We start from the raw sequence: 19,959 nt of genomic DNA, 5'->3' as shown, positions 1-19,959 counted from the left end.
CATGTGGGGAAAAAACTAAATATTTACCTCTGAGGTGTATACCTGCAAAATTAACTAAAAAAAACAAAAACTAGCATCCTAACGTTAACATGTAAAAATGCTAATTGTTAACATATGCTAACAGTAAGCATATGTGAAGTAACAAAAATATTTTCACTGAGCTATAGATTAGCTCAAAAACTAGCTTAATAACATTAGTATGCTAGTAAAATAGGTTAAAGTAAAAAAATATATGACTCTTAAAAGTATACCCGCAGGGAGTCGTTCGCACACACAGGCATATTTGGCTCGATCTAAAAGTTTATAATTAAAAAATTTCACAAAAGATTGTTTTGTAAATCGGGGTTCCACTGTAGCTCGTTCCCGACGAGTTACAGCCTTATTAATCTCACAGCCTGATGCAAGCTCCTCCCCCTCTGACTGATTGCTTTACTTAATGCCTATATAAGTACATCCGCCTCGCTGTGACATCACAACGTTGCCAGACTGCAAAACCCCGCAAACAGAGGCATCCAAAACTATGTTCAAGCTCACGCCAAAATGCCCAAACCTTATGATTTGATGATTTTTAACACAAGGAACCGACTTTGTAACATTTTTAAGTCATAAAAGACAAGCGTTTATTATTTTAAAGTGATTACCGTATTTTCCGGACCATAGGGCGCACCGGGTTATAAGGCTCACTGCCGATTAATGGTCATTTTTTGATCTTATTTCATAAAAAATATGCACCGAATTATAGGGCGCATTAAAGGAGTCATATTATTATAATTATTTTCTAAATGGAAAACACTTCTTTGTGGTCTACATAACATGTAATGGTGGTTGTTTGGTCAAAATGTTGCATAGATTATGTTTTACAGATCATCTTCATGTCGCTTTCTGACAGTCGCTTCCGGATGCGGCGTTTTGTGGGCGGTCTTATTTACGTGGCTCGCCTTCGACAGCGTCTTCTCCCCGTTATCTTTGTTGTAGCGGTGTAGCGTGCAAGGATGGGAGTGGAAGAAGTGTCAAAAGATGGAGCTAACTGTTTTAATGACATTCAGACTTTACTTAAATCAATAACGCAGCAGCATCTCCACATCTGGAAACAACAACACCGGAAATGTGTCCCGTGAAAAAACGTCCGACCAAAACTCTAATAACTAAAGTTCCTTGGGTGAATAATGTAAACTCACTACACCGGTACGTTTTGTAATAATACTGGCATGTTGAAGCACAACAAGCGGTGTGGCTTCATAGCTTACAAAAGTCGCACTAAAACATTTTGATAGATTTTTGAGCGCCATGTGTAATGGCGAGTTTACTGACAGATATATGTAAGAACTTTAAGTTAAAGTACCCATGATTGTCACACACACACTAGGTGTGGCGAAATTATTCTCTGCATTAGACCCATCACCCTTGATCACCCCCTGGGAGGCGAGGGGAGCAGTGAGCAGCAGCGGTGGCCGCGCCAGGGAATCATTACACTACTTTATATTAGAAATGGCAACAGCGGAGGATGAATCTCCCATAACAAGAAGACAGAGAAAAAGAAGCTTATCGACTACGGTCTCGGCATGGACTACAAAGGCGCACGCGTGCAATTTTTCAGGATTTATGCAGATCCCAAATACAGATCAGCAGGTACCAGAAGGTAAGAAACGTTGCTTTTGCATAATATTGCGAAACAAAACGCCAGATAATATGTCTTATCTTATACACACACCATAATAATACTCGTATGTTTAATGCGCCGACAATCCTTCAAGCGGTGCGGCTTCATAGCTTACCAAAGTCGTACTAAAACATTTTGATAGATTTTTGAGCGTCGCGTGTAATGTTCTATATTTTCAATGGAACATATAAATTGTTGGTGTTGTTTACTTGAGTCATATTGCCATCATAGTGCAGTCTACACTAGGGATGTCCGATAATATCGGCAGTCCGATATTATCGGCCGATAAATGCTTTAAAATGTAATATCGGAAATTATCGGTATCGGTTTAAAAATGATCGGTATCGGTTTCAAAAAGTACAATTTACAACTTTTTAAAACGCCGCTGTGTACACGGACGTAGGGAGAAGTACAGAGCACCAATAAACCTTAAAGTTACTTCCTTTGCGTGCCGGCCCAGTCACATAATATCTACGGCTTTTCACACACACAAGTGAATGCCTTTCATACTTGGTCAACAGCCATACAGGTCACACTGAGGGTGGCCGTATAAACAACTTTAACACTGTTACAAATATGCGCCACACTGGGAACCCACACCAAACAAGAATGACAAACACATTTCGGGAGAACATCCGCACCGTAACACAACATGAACACAACAGTACAAATACCCAGAACCCCTTGCAGCACTAACTCTTCCGGGACGCTACAATATACACCCCCCGTTACCCTCAACCCCCCCACCTCAACCCCGCCCCCCAACCCCGCCCACCTCAACCTAATCATGCTCTCTCAGGGAGAGCATGTCCCAAATTCCAAGCTGCTGTTTTGAGGCATGTTAAAAAAAATAATGCACTTTGTGACTTCATGAGAGTGCCATGTTGGCATTTTTTTTTCCATAACTTGAGTTGATTTATTTTGGAAAACCTTGTTACATTGTTTAATGCATCCAGCGGGGAATCACAAAAAAATTAGGCATTATAATGTGTTAATTCCACGACTGTATATATCGGTATCGGTTGATATCGGAATCGGTAATAAAGAATTGGACAATATCGGAATATCGGATATCGGCAAAAAAGCCATTATTGGACATCTCTAGTCTACACATATCTCTTATGTTTGACTGCCATCTACTGGTCACACTTATCATTACACCACGTACCAAATAAAATTGCTTCGAGGTCGGTAAGCAAAACCAGAATTATTCCGTACATTAGGCGCACCGGGTTATAAGGCGCACTGTCGAGTTTTGAGAAAAAAAAAGATTTTAAGTGCGCCTTATAGTCCAGAAAATACGGTAAATATGGAACAGTTCTTCATTCGCTTCTCTTGTGAGGTATTCAAGATTAGAATGGGATACTAAAAGACAGGTATGGTCTCGTTGCTTTTCCCCCGCGCTAGTTTACGACCTTCTGACGTCGTCCGACTGCCTGCCAGACTTGCTGCAAGGAAGCTTGAAGAACAAAGGGCGAAACGAGGCTTTCCTGCTGTCCTCCTTCCGTCTCACACACAAGGCCCCCACCTCGCTCTACAGCGTCTTTAATCCCAGGGAGAACAGCAAGTACTTGGAACTCAACGTGCAGGCCAAGTTGAGCAAGAGTGAGTCGCACGTTTACGGTACTCGATTTCCAGCTGCTGGTGTTTCAACGTCTTGTCCGTGTCAAGTCACCCTGAGGTACCAGAAGGCCGACGGTAGATTCGCCACCACCAGTTTCAACCACGCCTCCCTGGCCGACGGCAGGGACCACCACGTGATGCTGCATGCCAGCGGTCTGAATCGCGGCCCGCCTCGTCTCAACGTCTACGTGGACTGCAGGCTGGCGCACACCTTGGAGGACCTCCCGGCCGCCTTCGGGTCTCTGCCGCCCGGGTCCAACTCGGTGGCGCTTCGGACTCTTAAGTCAAGCGGGCAGGTGGGGGCTACATGGATACATTGTAGGAAAAAAACCCACATTGGCTTATGTCTTTTAATCTTTTTTAGGGTAAAATGACCGACATGAAGCTGGTGATCGACGACACCATCGACAATGTGGCAACGCTGCAGGACTGCAGCCTAGATCAGACTGAACCTCTGCAGTTGTTGAGTGAGAACAAAATCTGAAATACTTCTGACTTGAAATTGATTTTTTAATGATGTTCTAACGGTATTGTGTCAATAAAGTACCGCGGATAGTCACACGCACACTAGGAGTGGTGAAATTACTCTGCGTTCGACCCATCCCCTTGTTCCACCCCCTTGGAGTTGAGGGGAGCAGTGAGCAGCAGCGGTGGCCACGCTCGAGAATCATTTTGGTGATTTAACCCCCAATTCTAACCCTTGATGCTGAGTGCCAAGCAGGGAGGTAATGGGTCCCATTTTTATAGTCTTTGGTATGACTATAACCTCAGGGTGGACACTCTAAGCACAAAGCCACTGAGCAGGTCAATCACCCTGTTTTTACGGCAAACATGATTTTTTTCATAATGTCATGAAAAAATAACGGGGAAAGCAAAGCATCTGGGGGCCGTACTTCTCCTTTCATTATTAGTATTATTTATTTGTTTATTTGACAGGGACAGTACAATTACACATTGCTACCCATAGGTAACCGATGGCAAAGGGTCTTGATCCGTGGTCCGGATCATGTTTTGTGTTTGTTTTGGACTCCTTTAGTTCCTGTTTGTGCACCTCCTGAGTTTAGTCACCATGGTTACTTATGATTTTCACCTGCCTCTTGCGTTCGGGACGCTCACCTGTTGCTCATCAGAGACTCTATTTAAGCCTGCCTTTTCCGGTCACTCGTCCTGGCTTCATTGTTTGCTTCACGCTAATGTCAAGTAAGATTTGTTTATTCCTGTTCTTGATTCCTGATCCCTGTGCTAAGTTGTGCGATCGGCACGCTTTTCTTTTGTTGTTTTGCCTGTATTTTGGTAGTTGGATGATTTATGAAGAATAAATCAAGTCCTACCTTCACGCTTTCGTCCGGAATTGTCAGTTTTGCATCCCGGGAGAACAAACCTCGCAGTGAGCTGCGACCCCCGCACGTGACACAAAATACAAGATTTCTAGCCACAGACTAATTTGCAACCCTCGTCCCTGGTTAGGCTTTTAAAGAAAAAGTTGAGAAAAGTGAAAAACACATACAAATTAAGACATGTACAAAATAAAAATACATTAAAAATAATTGGCCCTTCTGTGCATACTACACCCAGTTCTGGTTCTCACACTTCTGATTTTCCTTCAGCCACTTTTTCAGTTTTGTGGAGAAAAGTTTAATGTCTGACTGTTATTTTGTACACAAGGTGGAACGTGATTTTTGGTCTATTTATTTCGTCAGATTTACAGGAGCGCTTTGCGGTTTTTGAGGACCTTCTGCAATAAAGCTAGTCAAAGATCATCTCTACGACAGCACTCTGGTGTTTTGCCTCTAAAGTGTCTCCCAAGTTTTGTTTGAAGTGAATTCGCAGGCCACCAGTTGAAAAGCCCAAATGATGAAAAAGAGAGGACCTAAAACGGAACCTTGAGTAATCCCACTAGTAAAAAAGTTAAACAAATGACAACTGACTGAGTTGGAAGTAAACAAGTAAACTAATCCTCGCCTCCATGGCGACAAATAAAGTAAGTTTCTCACAAGTATCATCCCTGCAGGACGAGGAATAGCTAAACATGCTTCACTACACACATAGGAGGATACAATAGCTCACAGCTAACAAAAGCTAGCGCGCCTGAATGTAAACAAACGCCATGGGTGGATCTACACCTGACATCCACTGTAATGATACCAAGTACAAGAGTGTATCTTGTCGATACTTCTATGTTTACATCGATATTTTTTATCGTCAAAAAATCTTTTTTCCTTTAAAAAAAAAAGTATATTATGTTTATAAACTCAGGAAGTGTGTCCCTGGACACATGAGGACGTTGAATATGACCAATGTATGATCCTGTAACTACTTGGTATCGGATCGATACCTACATTTGTGGTATCCAAAACAAATGTAAAGTATCAAACAACAGAAGAATAAGTGATTGTTACATTTTAACAGCACACTAGGACAGCTTGTCCCTAATAATGTTGACAAAATAATAGAATGGAAAATGACACAATATGTTACTGCATACGTCAGCAGACTAATTAGGAGCCTTTGTTTGCCTATTTACTACTAAAAGACAAGTTGTTTAGTATGTTCACTGTTTTATTTAAGGACAAAATTGCAATAAGAAACATATGTTTAATGTACCCTAAGATTTTTTGTTAAAATAAAGTCAATAATGCAATTTTGTTGTTGTCCCCCTTTATTTAGAAAAGTATCGAAATACATTTTGGTACCGGTACCAAAATATTGGTACCAGGACAACTAGAGATGTCTGATAATATCGGCCTGCCGATATTATCGGCCAATAAATGCGTTAAAATGTAATATCGGAAATTATCATATGGTTGTTTTTTTTATAATCGGTATCGGTTTTTAAAAAAAAAATGTTTTTTTATTTTTTTTATTAAATCAACAAAAAAACACAAGATACACTTACAATTAGTGCACCAACCTAAAAAAAACTCCCTCCCCCATTAACACTCATTCACACAAAAAGGTTGTTTCTTTCTGTTATTAATATTCTGGTTCCTACATTATATATCAATATATATCAATACAGTCTGCAGGGATACAGTCCGTAAACACACATGATTGTGCGTGCTGCTGGTCCACTAATAGTACTAACCTTTAACAGTTAATTTTACTAATTTTCATTAATTACTAGTTTCTATGTAATTGTTTTTATATTGTTTTACTTTCTTAATTTTTTTTAAAAGTACCTTATCTTCACCATACCTGGTTGTCCAAATTAGGCATAACAATGTGTTAATTCCACGACTGTATATATCGGTTGATATCGGTATCGGTAATTAAAGAGTTGGACAATATCGGAATATCGGATATCGGCAAAAAAAACATTATCGGACATCCCTAAGGACAACCCTACACTGTATGTAGTCAGGCGAAAAGATACATGGTGTCATGGCCTTCTTCGTGTCATGGCGTTCTTCGTGTCATGTTCTCAGGTTTCCAGGCAGGCAGGGGCGCTCAGGAGCAGACCACCATGCAGGAGTTAAGGGTCATGGTGGCTGAGATGAAGGCGCTGCTCAACGAGCAGGTAACTTGTTGCGTATGCCTGGCTTGGAATGTATCGTATGAAACATACGCAGAATGTGTGGGTATAGAAATATGTAAACACCCTTTAAGTTCATGTGTGTTGACTTGGTATTTAAGGTGAGGAGTGTGATTACTTTGGAGGAAACTTATGCAAGAAAAGCAACATCTTGTCATAAAAACCAACATGCTGAGTCGCTGGAACAATTTGTTTTTTTAAGGCATTGTGAAACCTCCACATTTATTAACAGAGGACGAAAAAGTGTGAAAAAAATGTATGAACATATTTGGATTCATATTTTTTCTACTTTTATTTTAACCCTTTGAATGCCCATCCGATATGTCAGTTTTTCTTATTTTGAAAAATGTGGATAAAATGAGTTATCATCCATACAGTAAATGTTAAAAGGATGCGTTTACAGCGGTGAATATATACATAAGATTAGTATTAAAACAAATCTGATTAATTTTTGCTGTTTCTAATTTCAGGGTTTTAATTTTGGAGAAGAATTGTACAATTTGTCATATTTACTGTTTTGAATTAGATGGGACTATCTATGAATGATGACTCATTTTAAGCATTTTTTTTCAAAATAAAATAAACTGACATGATTAGGTCAAATGGGCATTTAAAGGGTTAGAACACAAGTGTCAAACTCAAGGCCCAGGGGCCAGATGTGGCCTGCCACTTCATTTTATTTGGCCCTCGAAAGCCTGGAAATAATATGTATCGAAAAAGTACTGTAACTTTTTTTTACTAATTGTATTATTTCTTTCTATTTTGGGAGGAAAAAAAAATGACTCCATGTAATCGCAAATTACGGTAACTTAAATATTGTCTAATTATGCAAAAATATATTATCAAACATTCAAACCATTTTTTAAATATAAATAAAAACTAATAATTATGATTTCAAAGCAAGTTATGTATCAAATTGTGCAATGTAAAAGTAGCAATAGATTTCATGGTAAAATTGTGAAATTTACTGTGGTTTTTACAGCATGTTTCCCTTATGAAAAAAACAGTGCTTTTTTTTACTGTAAAACTGCAGTGCCGTTTTGGCATTTACAGTAATACACCGACAAATCTACAGTTGTTGATTTGCGGTAAAAAAAACAACAACAAACTAGCAGCTCAGGTGCCAACATTTTACTGTAAAAGTGCATTTTTTTTATTTACAGTAAAAAAACAAATGTACAGTAAAATTCTGGCAACCGAGCTGCCTTTTTTTTACAATAAAAACAGCAGTACTGTTCTTCCATTTACAGTAATATACACTAAATTTTGAGGTGAAATTATTGCAACTTACCGTATTTTATTTTACATTTTAGTTTTAAAAAAATCAACTGATAAAATGCATAAACATGTTGTGTAATAATAGTATTCAATGTTAGAAGAGGCCCTTTGGGGCCAAACATAACTGTGAGGTGGCCCTCAGTGAAAACAACTTTGACACCTCTGGGTTAAAATAAAATAAAATGTTCGCTATTTTCACTTAGGATCCGAGCCAAAAAAAAGTATGTATATATATATATACTTTTTTTTATAAACTATTTAATTCCCTAAGGACTTTTTCTTGCGTCCTGGCTGTATGAAATCATTTGAAATAAAATATTAAAATTGAATATGCCCTTTGTAATTGGAGTAACACAACAAAGTTATGGCCGAGAAAAGGGAAACAAATGACCTGAAAGGTCATAAAAGTCCACAAAAAGGCTGATGGCTAAACTTTGAAAAATGTTTAGGTTTTATTTAAAAAGTTTATTATATATATATTAGCTGCAAAGGTCTAATTGAAATGACTTTATTATTATCCTCCCACTTTGATTGCATTCATGAAGCCCTTAACGTGCTTGAAAACTCAACAATTTTTTTTTTAATTATATTTTTGGGAGCCTGAACACAACATTTTAAAAATTGACTCAGATTTAGAAAAAATTACACCCTGCTCTCAGATTCACGTATCATCACAAATATCGACGGAGACGTCTAACATGAGGACACACGTAAAAGTTTCAAGAACCCATTTTTGAAAATAAACAGAAGGTCGGCCATTTTTAGGCTCAAAACAGGGGTTATACTTTAACGACCTCCTCCAAGAGACGCGGTTGAAATGAAAGATACTCGACAGATGGGCGATGATAAACTGCGCCATAGGATGTGGGCGTGGCATGGAGCCAAACTTTGATCTGATGGCTCACCACAAAATAACAATTTGGCTTCACACATCCACATCTCCTTTTATTTTTTTTATTTTCTTCAAATTTTACTTGTTTTTTATCTACTTATCAACAAAAAGTATGATTTATTTTTGTGTTCCAGATTAAAGAGACCAATTTTCTGAGAAACACCATCGCAGAGTGTCTTGCATGTGGTAAGTGGCACAATACACATGTGAAAAATAAATAAAAATGTATATTGTGCAAGGGTATGTTTATTCCAGCAATTAGATTTACAAGGTTAAACTAATACATTACATAGACTCATAACATGCAACTCAAGTTATTTCAAGCTTTCTTTTGATATAATTTTGATGATTATTGTTACATGTGTACAGGGGAAGAAGACGGCACATACAGTGGGGACGTCGTTAACTTTATATTTATTATATATTACAATAGGAGTGTGGGAAATAATCCAAAATGTGTGTGGTGTGTGAGATTAGCTGTAGTGTGTTACCGGTAGTGTTAAGCGAGGTGCGGGAATCCCAGAGGGGGCAAGGCAGGCTCGGAAGTATGTGGGCAGGCGTGAGGTCAAGGGCACGGACGAGGCGTCAAAGTCCGTGTACAGGCGGGAGGTCGAGATCCAAGCGGCAGCCAGGGAACCAAAAGGAATACGGGGAGACGAGACACACAGCTCGTGACGCGGAAACGGAGAAAGGCTGCTGGACGACGACAAGGGAGCACGAGACAAATGAACACAGGAGGGGGAGAAAACACAGAGAGAGTGTGTGCATAGAGCTTGATGAGTCGGCTTACTGTACTGGAACAGATCGCTACGTTCTGGCCTGGAACGCAGGTTTGCACTGGCTTAATAAGGCACGGAAGCTCATCAGCGACAAGTGTGTAGATGGCTGATTGAGCCGATTGAATGCAGTCGCCTGCTGCAGCCGGAGTGGCGCGTGCCTGGCACAGATGAATGCGCACTGGGGTGCGCCTGGGCCGTGACAATCATTACTTACAGCTTATGAAAACTTCAAATTAAAAATCAGGAAAAAAATGTGGGTTTTCGAAAACTGTAAGCCACGATCATCAAAATTAAAACAGAAAAAGGCTTGACATATTTTATTTTGTATGTAATCAGTTCATATCACACTATTAGTTACACATTTGATGTTCAATTGCTGAAATGAATAAACGTTTGCACAATATTTCAATATTTAGAGTCAAAATCGGTGGCACAACAAAACATGAGTGGCGCAACATTAACTAATTTTAAAGAAAAATGATATGTACAAATGTATCACAGAGCACAATTCATCTGAGTCAAGTAGGGTTGTACGGTATGCCAGTACTAATAAAGTACCGCGGTATTAATGAATCATAAACGATACTATACTGCCTCTGAAACCAGTACTATTTTAGTTTTTTTATTTAAGGACATTACTGCGCGCCGTCGTGACATTGCTAGAGCAGAGGCACATGTTTGGCAACACACACGTACACAGTACTTACAAGCAGACACGGTGTGAAGACATGAGAGGCAGAATGAACGCATTTTGGCTAAAAAACTAACGATAAATGTGAAGCTATAAACACTGAAGCGTCAACATGTGCTTTAAAACCTAGCTAGCTAGCGGCTAACATCCGTCCACAGTCGGCAGTGTTTTAGCTACTTCTAAATCACTAATCCTCGCCTCCATTGGGACAAATAAAGTACGTTTCTTGCAAATATCATCCCTGCAGGACGAGGAATAGCTAAACATGTTTCACTACACACCATAGTAGGATACAATAGCTAACCGCTAACAACAAGCTAGCGCTCCTTAATGTAAACAAATACATACATTGTCTGTAACGATACTACTAAGTACAAGAGCCGTATCGAGTCGATACTACAATGATTACATCAATATTTTTCATTATCCCAAAATCTTTTCTTTTTTTATAGTTTATAAACTCAGGAAATATGTCCCTGGACACAGGAGAACTTTAACTATGACCAATGTATGATCCTGTAACTACTTGGTATTGGATTGATATCAAAATGTGTAGTATCACCTAAAACTAATGTAAAGCATCCAAACAACAGAAGAATAAGTGATTATTACATTTTAACAGAAGTGTAGATAAAACATGTTAAAACAGAAAATAAGAAGATATTAACAGTAAATGAACAAGTTGATTTATAATCAATTTTCTACCGCTTGTCCCTCATAATTTTGACAAAACAATACAATGAGAAATGACACAATATGTTACTGCATATGTCAGCAGCCAAATTAGAAGCCTTTGATTGCTTACTTACTACTAAAAGAGTGGTTTGCCTAGAATCTTATTTTATAGCAAAATAATTATTTGATTGCAAAAAGAAACATATGTTTAATGTTTATGTTGGCAACATACACGTACAAAGTACTTACAAGCAGACTCGGTGTAAAGACATCAGAGGCAGAATGAACGCATTTTGACAAAAAAAAACAAACGATAAATGTGAAGACATAAGATTTAATAATAAACATTTTTTGTGGTCCCTTTTATTTGAAAAAGTATCGAAATACATTTTGGTACCGGTACCGAAGACAGTCTGAGCGCACAAAGCAAGGTTTCTGCAGGCATGCTCCAACGAGCCTGTTTGGAATTTGACCTCTACTTGCATGCAGGTCTCAGTGGAAATCCAACCAATCCAGGTCCACCTGTGGGCCACACCGGGTCTCCTTCTTGCCCACCTGGGACGTGTTTCCGACAGGACATGTGTCTGCCGTCTGCATCGGGGGGCTACCAGTGTGCCCCCTGTCCTGACGGCTACACGGGCGATGGTGTGCACTGTGACGACATAGACGAGGTACGGCGTTATGCAACATCTGCAAAGTGTGCAGTGACTGATACCTTTGTCGCCACTCAGTGCCAGTTTGACCCATGTTTCCCCGGTGTGAGGTGTGAGAACACTGCACCTGGGTTCCGGTGTGGCAGATGTCCTCTGGGCTACAGAGGACCGGAGATAAACGGCATGGGAATATCCTTTGCTCAGTCAGACAAACAGGTATTCACATCCACATGTGAAGAATGTCAATGATGCAGAAAAGATGACTGTGGTTGCTCTTTGAGGTGTGTGAGGATATAGACGAGTGCCTGAATCCACCTGAGATCGGAGGCTGCACCCCCAACTCGCACTGCTACAACACTATAGTGAGAGTGAAAAACAAGCCACACCATATGGGACCATAGGGCAGGTAACCAGACGCACTCTCCTCTCTAGGGCTCCTTCCGCTGTGGGGACTGTAAAAATGGCTTCACGGGGGACCAGGTGAGCGGCTGCCAGGGGAGCAGGCTGTGTCCTAATGGCCAGCCTAACCCATGTGACGCCAACGCCGAGTGTGTCGTGCAGATGGACGGCAGCATCAGCTGTGTGGTGAGGACTGCATTGAATCGTGTCTTTTTACGGCCCTTTCTTAAATCTTTTATAAGGAAGGACTGATGCTAGGTCCATGCCGTCTTTCGTCTTTGTGTGTGTGTGTGTGTGTGTGTGTGTGTGTGTGTGTGTGTGTGTGTGTGTTTTAGTGTGGCGTTGGCTGGGCAGGCAATGGCTACAAGTGTGGAAAAGACACAGACATCGATGCATATCCTGACAGTACTCTTGAGTGCAAGGATAACAACTGTAATAAGGTTAGTTCTGTCTCCTATTTCATACCTACCCAGGGCCGCTCCCAGCTAAACTGGGGCCCCAAGCAGAATTTTATTTTAATTTATTTAAATTAAACCATTTTTATATTTTTTTTTCTTCAATCAATCAATTCCTTTATTGTCAATGTCATAATAACACTAAAGTCATACATGTCAACGAGATTTTGCTTTGTCCAGCAGCATAGAAACTGCATTGAAGTGCAGGTTGACCATAGTTTACAGTTTAGCATTGTTAAAGGGACGTGGGGGTGGGAACAGTCGGATGTCTGATGGGTGTTACGTTGATGTTGCAGCAATGCAATGTCCAGAGCACAATTATTGAGGTGGTGAAGAGTGAGGTAATAAGATGGTCCGGGGCAGCAAAGGGGCAGGCTGTTCATTTAGCAGTCTCACAGCCTGGGGATACAGACTGAGACATTCTGGTGGTTCTGGCGCGAATCGATCTATACCTCCTTCCAGAGGGTAGCAGGTTGAAGAGGCCATGTGCTGGGTGGTATCTGTCCTTCGGGATGTTGTGTACTCGCTTTAGGCAGCGAGTTGTGTACATGGCACTCATCTCTGGGAGCATCGTCCTTGTAATTTTCCCCGCCGCTTTAACCACTCTCTGGAGGGCCTGTTGGTTCGCTTTAGTGCAGCTAGCAAACCACACTAAAAAGCCGTAAGTGAGGACACTGCTGATGGCACAGTTGTAAAAGTTTACCATTGATTTCTGCGGAATGTTTGCGCATTTTAGTTTCCTCAAAAAAAAAAAGACGTTATTGGGCCTTTCCGACTGTAGAAGCAGTGTTAATGTCCCAGCATAGATTTTCTGTTATGTTCACCCCTAAGAATTTGAAATGCTTGACCCTTTCTACGAGATTGTTATTAACTAAAAGTGGAGGGTGTTTGTTCTGCCCTTTCGTCCGGAAGTCTACATATAGTTCTTTGGTTTTGTTAGTGTTAAGAACCAAGTTATTGTTAGCACACTATGAAGCCAGCTGTTGGACCTCTGCATTGTATGCTGTCTCATCATTGTTCCTGATGAGCCCAAGTACAGTGGTGTCGTCGGCATATTTGACAGTGAGAATGGATGTTGAAGAGGCAATAGTCACTTGAATTTAGTTTGATGCAAGTTTTGCACTAAAATGAATGATTGGAAAATAAATTATACAATAATATTTTTTAAGTGCAAATGTTGTTGTCACATAACTGACTGGGATACGCTGACACTGCACGCCACAGGGGCAGTAAGGGGTTAGTTAGGGGTGTCCCGATGAAGGATGCTTATTAACATTTGAACCGATACAGTACCGTTTCTTGGTGATTGATACCAGTAATCAACGCTATCAATTTTTGGTACTTTTGTGTGTGGTAATAAATATCAATTGTTTTTGATGATAAAATATTGTTTTTAATGCAACATTTAAAAAAAATAGCTGATAATGATAACTGCTATCCAGTTGTATCTTCTTTAATTATCACATTTCTGAAAATCATTTGCAGGTATGATATGAAGTTATAATTACAGTTGCAAGTCCAAGACTTTATATGGCAGTAGTGTCTCGTTTTTTTGTTGCGCCCTACAAAGTGATAATACTATCAGTATTGTCCTTATAATGCACCGGCTGTTTGATTGTAACATGCGTCTTAGTTGTAGTTTTAATTAACACATTTGAAGATGTTAAAAATTCCATGTAAAATTGTCAATTAGCATCTGTAGCATGTCATTAGCAAAGACAATGTAAATTAGCATCAAGCTAGCGCATTTGTGAAAAAGTGGTAGGACCGGCGGGATTCTGTCGGTCTCAAAAAAATATATATTTATGCCCATCCCTAGTCCCGATACAACTTTTTCAGTACCGATATAAAGCCGATTTTGACAATAAATATCAGTACAAATCAAAGTATATATTTGTATTATTATGTAGTGTGGAATATAGAAAAGGCTTGATCAAGTGATGGTAGGCATAAAAAACACTAACCTATTAATTTTTAACCATCGAGAATGGACTTATGCTGTCTTTAAGTGAGTGATGATTGCTTTTGTCGACACCTTGTGGCCTCAAGAATTCATTGGGTTAAGCTCATGTCCCAGTAATTAGAATGATGCAGACACGTTTGTTACTGGATACTTAGTAATATACTTCTGCTTTGGAGACTTTGTATGTAATATATAACTATATTTATTTGATGCATGTTTATATTGACAAATGTGCTGTTTTACACTGCAATATTGTTTAATTAGGGGCACTTATTACAAATGTATAGCTTGTGCGCAATTGTGTGCTTAGCTGTTGTGTAGCTGCTAAACCAAACCGTCCAGCTTTGCACAAACAGATGCAAGCCGATATTATCCGATAGTTGTGTTTTTGCTGATATCTGATGTGATATGTATTGATGTTGGATCGGTACACCCCTAAGTAGGGCTGTAATTTTTTTTTTGGGGGGGGGGGGGGGGGGATTTTTTTAAATTGATTAAGAATCATTACACATTCATTCAAAAATCGATTATTTTGACACCCCTACTAATAGGAGTTTCTGCGAAAATGTGTAATTTTTTTCTTATCAGTGACGGAGCAGGAAGGAGCTGGCAATATTATTTCTGGTAGAATTATATATGAAGCTCCCTGTCATTTATTGAAATTATCATGCGCTTCTTCACGCAAAACTGGGCCCTCCACGGATCGTGGGGCCCCTAAGCACAGCCCTGCTAATAAGACAAATTTAAACCCAATATATTTCGCAATATACACAATGGTAAAACAAATCATATATTGATGTTAGTTGAATTTAAAGTTTTTAAATGGCTTTCAGAATGTCACAGTGCAAAAACTCCTTTGTTCCCCGTGCCGGAATAACTCCTCACCAGGAGGGAAGGTACAGGGACAAACTTTTTTTTTTATTCATCTGTTATTATTCCATTCAACAATGTAATAACAAGTGTGTACTCACTTTTGAGTGAACGACTGTAAAACTTTTATGACGGGAGTGTGTTTTTATGTTGTCCCCAGGACAACTGTGTGTTCGTACCAAATTCCGGCCAGGAGGACGCCGACAGGGACGGCACGGGAGACGCCTGCGACGACGACGCCGACAGCGATGGCGTCGTCAACATAGACGTACAGCCAACACGTTTCCCAACCCAGCATTACTCAGCGGTGCGTTTGAGCCGGGCTGCGTCTCTTTCAGGACAACTGCTGGCTGGTTCCTAACGTGGACCAGAAGAATAGCGACAAGGACGTCCACGGCGACGCCTGTGACAACTGCAAAACGGTCGTAAACCCGTCCCAGAGAGACACCGACAAGGACGGGCTGGGAGACGAGTGCGATGACGACATGGACGGGGACAGTAAGTGGCTGTACTTCCAGGAAGTCATTTTTCTAATGGAGTCGATTGAAATTGGACTGTTGAATAACTGGATCCCAAGGAGACTTTTTAAAGCCGACATGTTAAAGGGGAACATTATCACAATTTCAGAAGGGTTAAAACCATTAAAAATCAGTTCCCAGTGGCTTATTTTATTTTTCGAAGTTTTTTTTCAAAATGTTACTCATCACGCAATATCCCTAAAAAAAGCTTCAAAGTGCCTGATTTTAACCATTGTTATATACACCCGTCCATTTTCCTGTGACGTCACACAGTGATGCCAATACAAACAAACATGGCGGTTAGAACGGCAAGGTATAGCGACATTAGCTCGGATTCAGACTCGGATTTCAGCGGCTTAAGCGATTCAACAGATTACGCATGTATTGAAACGGATGGTTGTAGTGTGGAGGCAGGTAGCGAAAACGAAATTGAAGAAGAAACTGAAGCTATTGAGCCATATTGGTTTGAACCGTATGCAAGCGAAACCGACGAAAACGACACGACAGCCAGCAACACGGGAGAAAGCGAGGACGAATTCGGCGATCGCCTTCTAACCAACGATTGGTATGTGTTTGTTTGGCATTTAAGGAAACTAACAACTATAAACTAGGTTTACAGCATATGAAATACATTTGGCAACAACATGCACTTTGAGAGTGCAGACAGCCCAGTTTTCATCAATTAATATATTTTGTAGATCCTCATCCGCTCTCATCCGCTCTCTTTTCCTGAAAGCTGATCTGTCCAGTCCAGTTGGAAATGCATCTGCTTTGAGTGTCGCAGGATATCCACACATTCTTGCCATCTCTGTCGTAGCATAGCTTTCGTCGGTAAAGTGTGCGGAACAAACGTCCAATTTCTTGCCACTTTCGCATCTTTGGGCCACTGGTGCAACTTGAATCCGTCCCTGTTCGTGTTGTTCCACCCTCCGTCAACACACCGACGAGGCATGATGTCTCCAAGGTACGGACAACAGTCAAAAAAACGGAAAATAACAGAGCTGATTTGACTCGGTGTTTGTAATGTGTTTGAGAAAATGGCGGATTGCTTCCCGATGTGACGTCACAACGTGACGTCATCGCTCCGAGAGCGAATAATAGAAAGGCGTTTAATTCACCAAAATTCACCCATTTAGAGTTCGAAAATCGGTTAAAAAAATATATGGTCTTTTTTCTGCAACATCAAGGTATATATTGACGCTTACATAGGTCTGGTGATAATGTTCCCCTTTAAAGATAAAAGTAATTTTTTATTTACTTTCCCTAAATATTTAAAATTATTCATATTCTCTTCATGTCATATTGTGCTCCTTCCAGTGCTGTTGTTTTTAGGTTAAAGTTTGAATCCAATCAGAATTCAGCTAGCTTATGTTGCCATGCTGGACCAAATCTGCCCGGGGCCTTCAGAATCAACAATGTGGGCGTCTGTGCACTGCCAGTGAACCGGCACATACAGTTGATAGATAACTGCGATAGCCAATCAGATCACAAGTTGTGTCAGTAAGGCCTTCTAGATGGCCTCACGTTGTACGTGACATTTACACGTCCTGTGATTGGATACTCACTGATTTAAGCCACGGTGGTGCTATGCAGATCAGTAGAGCCACACCCTGGACCGTTAGCGGCTGAATTTGAGAACACATAGAGTTGATAGACAGTTGCGACAGCAATCAGATCACAAGTTGTTGACAGTAGCCTATCTAGGTAGCCTGATGTTAACGAGACTGTGATTGAATACTCACTTGTCATTGAAAGTAAACCGATTTTTAAAAAGAGAGTAATATTTTATCTGAGTCTTTAAATTAGTCTGCTTGTTGATGATTTGTTTGGTTTTATATTGTGTAGTTATATTTATATGGTAATATGGTATGTGACTGTAAATTGTTTGCTTGTTTTCTTATTGATGCTTTTATTTTTCTTATTGATGCTTTTTTTTTTTTTTTCTTTTTTTTTTTCTGTATTGTGTAGTTATAATTATATGCTTTTACTTGTAATTGTATTGACTTGTGGACCCCAGGAAGACTAGTGGGTTGTTGAGGCAACCAGCTAATGGGGATCCTTAATAAAAAAAAAAAATAAAAAAAAATTCCAAAGTGAGTATCCAATCACAAGTTGCAATTTCAATTTACTAAAGCAGAAAGTGTTGCGCCGTAGCCATACCGGGCTAGCAGAGAACTCACCGATACTCACTTTTTTAACCCACAAAGGAGGAGAGCAAAACGTTGATTAGGTGGCAGATATATATTTGCAAGACCGTTTTCAAGAAGGTTATTTAAAGAGAAACTACATCTTGTAAGACGATGTCGGCCAACCCCGGAAGCTAGCTCAGTTGTCCCGGCGATGAAATGGGGGAAATGCCCACCACTTCTACTCGAATTAACCGACTACGAGCGGTACCACTGGCTTATACGGTGTCGAATGGGCGCTACAAATTGTGACTTCAAATATTTTATTTCTTTATTTTTTTCATGTTTAATACGTTTTTTTGCAATTTTAATTTTGACAGTACCATATAAGATATGTTGTCATTGCTGATGCGGGTTTATTGATTTTTAAATGCACCAGAAAATAACCCGTTTTTTACACTGTTGATGTATCAATGTTCAGTAGTGCATGAATGTGTTCCTGTATAATATTTCTCCAGCAATGGTCATGTGGTGACATCAATGATGGTAATTTGAGAGTTAATCATTGAAGTCGGACATCACTGAAGGCCTAGGTGGGAAACGCACGGGCCGCCACTGAATCTGTCCATAACTGTACTTAGGAGCAACATTCCCTCTAAGGTGCGCGCCTGTGCAATTGTGCACTGCTCACGCATCCTCTGCCCACGGCAAATCTATACCATGCACAAAATCCAATTAAAAAATAAGCGCATAACAATTTTCAATGTAACTGACGACACGCGGCGACGACAGAGAAAACGGTTTTCATCATCACTGTTCACTGTGCAACATGTGAATGTTTTAATGGGAACTAAATTAGATATCTGAAAGGCGTGCACATTATTTCCAAAGCAGGACCTCCATCCATTACATTTCATTGTGCAACATGTTGTCACGGTTGGGGTTGCAGCTTGCTGCGGGGTCGTTCTCCTGGAAATGCAGAGCGGACAACTCCGGACTAAAGCGTGCAGGTAGGAGATGATTTATTTTGTCATAAATCATAACTGGATACAAACAGACAAAAACAAAACAAAAGGGATGCGTGCCGATCGCACGGGAAGCTAAGATAACCACGTAGCGCAGGAATCAAAAACTAGGAGCCAAGAAATACCAACGTACCTGTTGGGTATGCAAACAATGAAGTCACGACGAATGACCGGAAAAGGCAGGCTTAAATAGAGTCTCTGATGAGCAACAGGTGAGTGTAAAAGGCAGGTGAAAATCACAAGTAACCATGGTGACTAAACAAACTCAGGAGGTGCACAAACAGGAACTAAAGGAGTCCAAAAACAAACAGAAAACCCAAAACATGATCCGGACCACGGATCATGACACATGTGAATGTTTTAATGAGAACTAAATGCGATATCTGAAAGGGGTACACATTATTTCCAAAGCAGGACCTCCACCCAGATATACAATACTAGAACACAGTTCATGAAAAACAATATTTTTTGTTATTGTCATTGTAAGTGGGCCAAATCACTTATATGAGGAAAATAATGTCATGGAAATGACTGACAGCTGTCATTTGGTTAGAATAATAAGACATTTAACTTGTTATTTAGTCAGGTTTGGGACAGGTGTGCTGCAGGTGTGTCCACAGTGCGCACGTCTGACGTCGCTCACATGTGTGCCACTGAATGCTAAGGGAGTTTTTGCGTTTGCTCACACATGAAAAATTTGAGGGAACATCGTTTAGGGCACCTGTGTCAAACTCAAGGCCCGGGGCCCAACACATCATTTAATGTGACCCGCGAAAGCCTGGAAATAATGTGGATACTTCATCTTTCTTACTAAATGTTT

The 19,959-nt window shown here is 40.1% G+C and overlaps 1 protein-coding gene across 1 annotated transcript in view; it reads left to right on the top strand.

The window, feature by feature from the left end:
* The window catches only part of thbs4a (thrombospondin 4a), a 46,136-nt gene that overhangs the window by 9,255 nt on the left and 16,922 nt on the right, over window positions 1–19,959 (top strand). The window contains exons 2-13 of the mRNA XM_061986489.2: window positions 3,068–3,265; window positions 3,332–3,579; window positions 3,648–3,750; window positions 6,709–6,800; window positions 9,120–9,171; window positions 11,620–11,801; window positions 11,862–11,999; window positions 12,065–12,145; window positions 12,216–12,368; window positions 12,518–12,622; window positions 15,631–15,738; window positions 15,809–15,968. Coding sequence (XP_061842473.1) covers window positions 3,068–3,265; window positions 3,332–3,579; window positions 3,648–3,750; window positions 6,709–6,800; window positions 9,120–9,171; window positions 11,620–11,801; window positions 11,862–11,999; window positions 12,065–12,145; window positions 12,216–12,368; window positions 12,518–12,622; window positions 15,631–15,738; window positions 15,809–15,968 — 1,620 coding nt within the window. The remainder of the gene's footprint in view (window positions 1–3,067; window positions 3,266–3,331; window positions 3,580–3,647; window positions 3,751–6,708; window positions 6,801–9,119; window positions 9,172–11,619; window positions 11,802–11,861; window positions 12,000–12,064; window positions 12,146–12,215; window positions 12,369–12,517; window positions 12,623–15,630; window positions 15,739–15,808; window positions 15,969–19,959) is intronic.

The sequence above is a fragment of the Nerophis lumbriciformis genome, linkage group LG12 (genome assembly GCF_033978685.3).
Source record: "Nerophis lumbriciformis linkage group LG12, RoL_Nlum_v2.1, whole genome shotgun sequence".
NCBI lineage: Eukaryota > Metazoa > Chordata > Actinopteri > Syngnathiformes > Syngnathidae > Nerophis > Nerophis lumbriciformis.
This window is presented reverse-complemented; position numbering and strand designations above follow the sequence as displayed.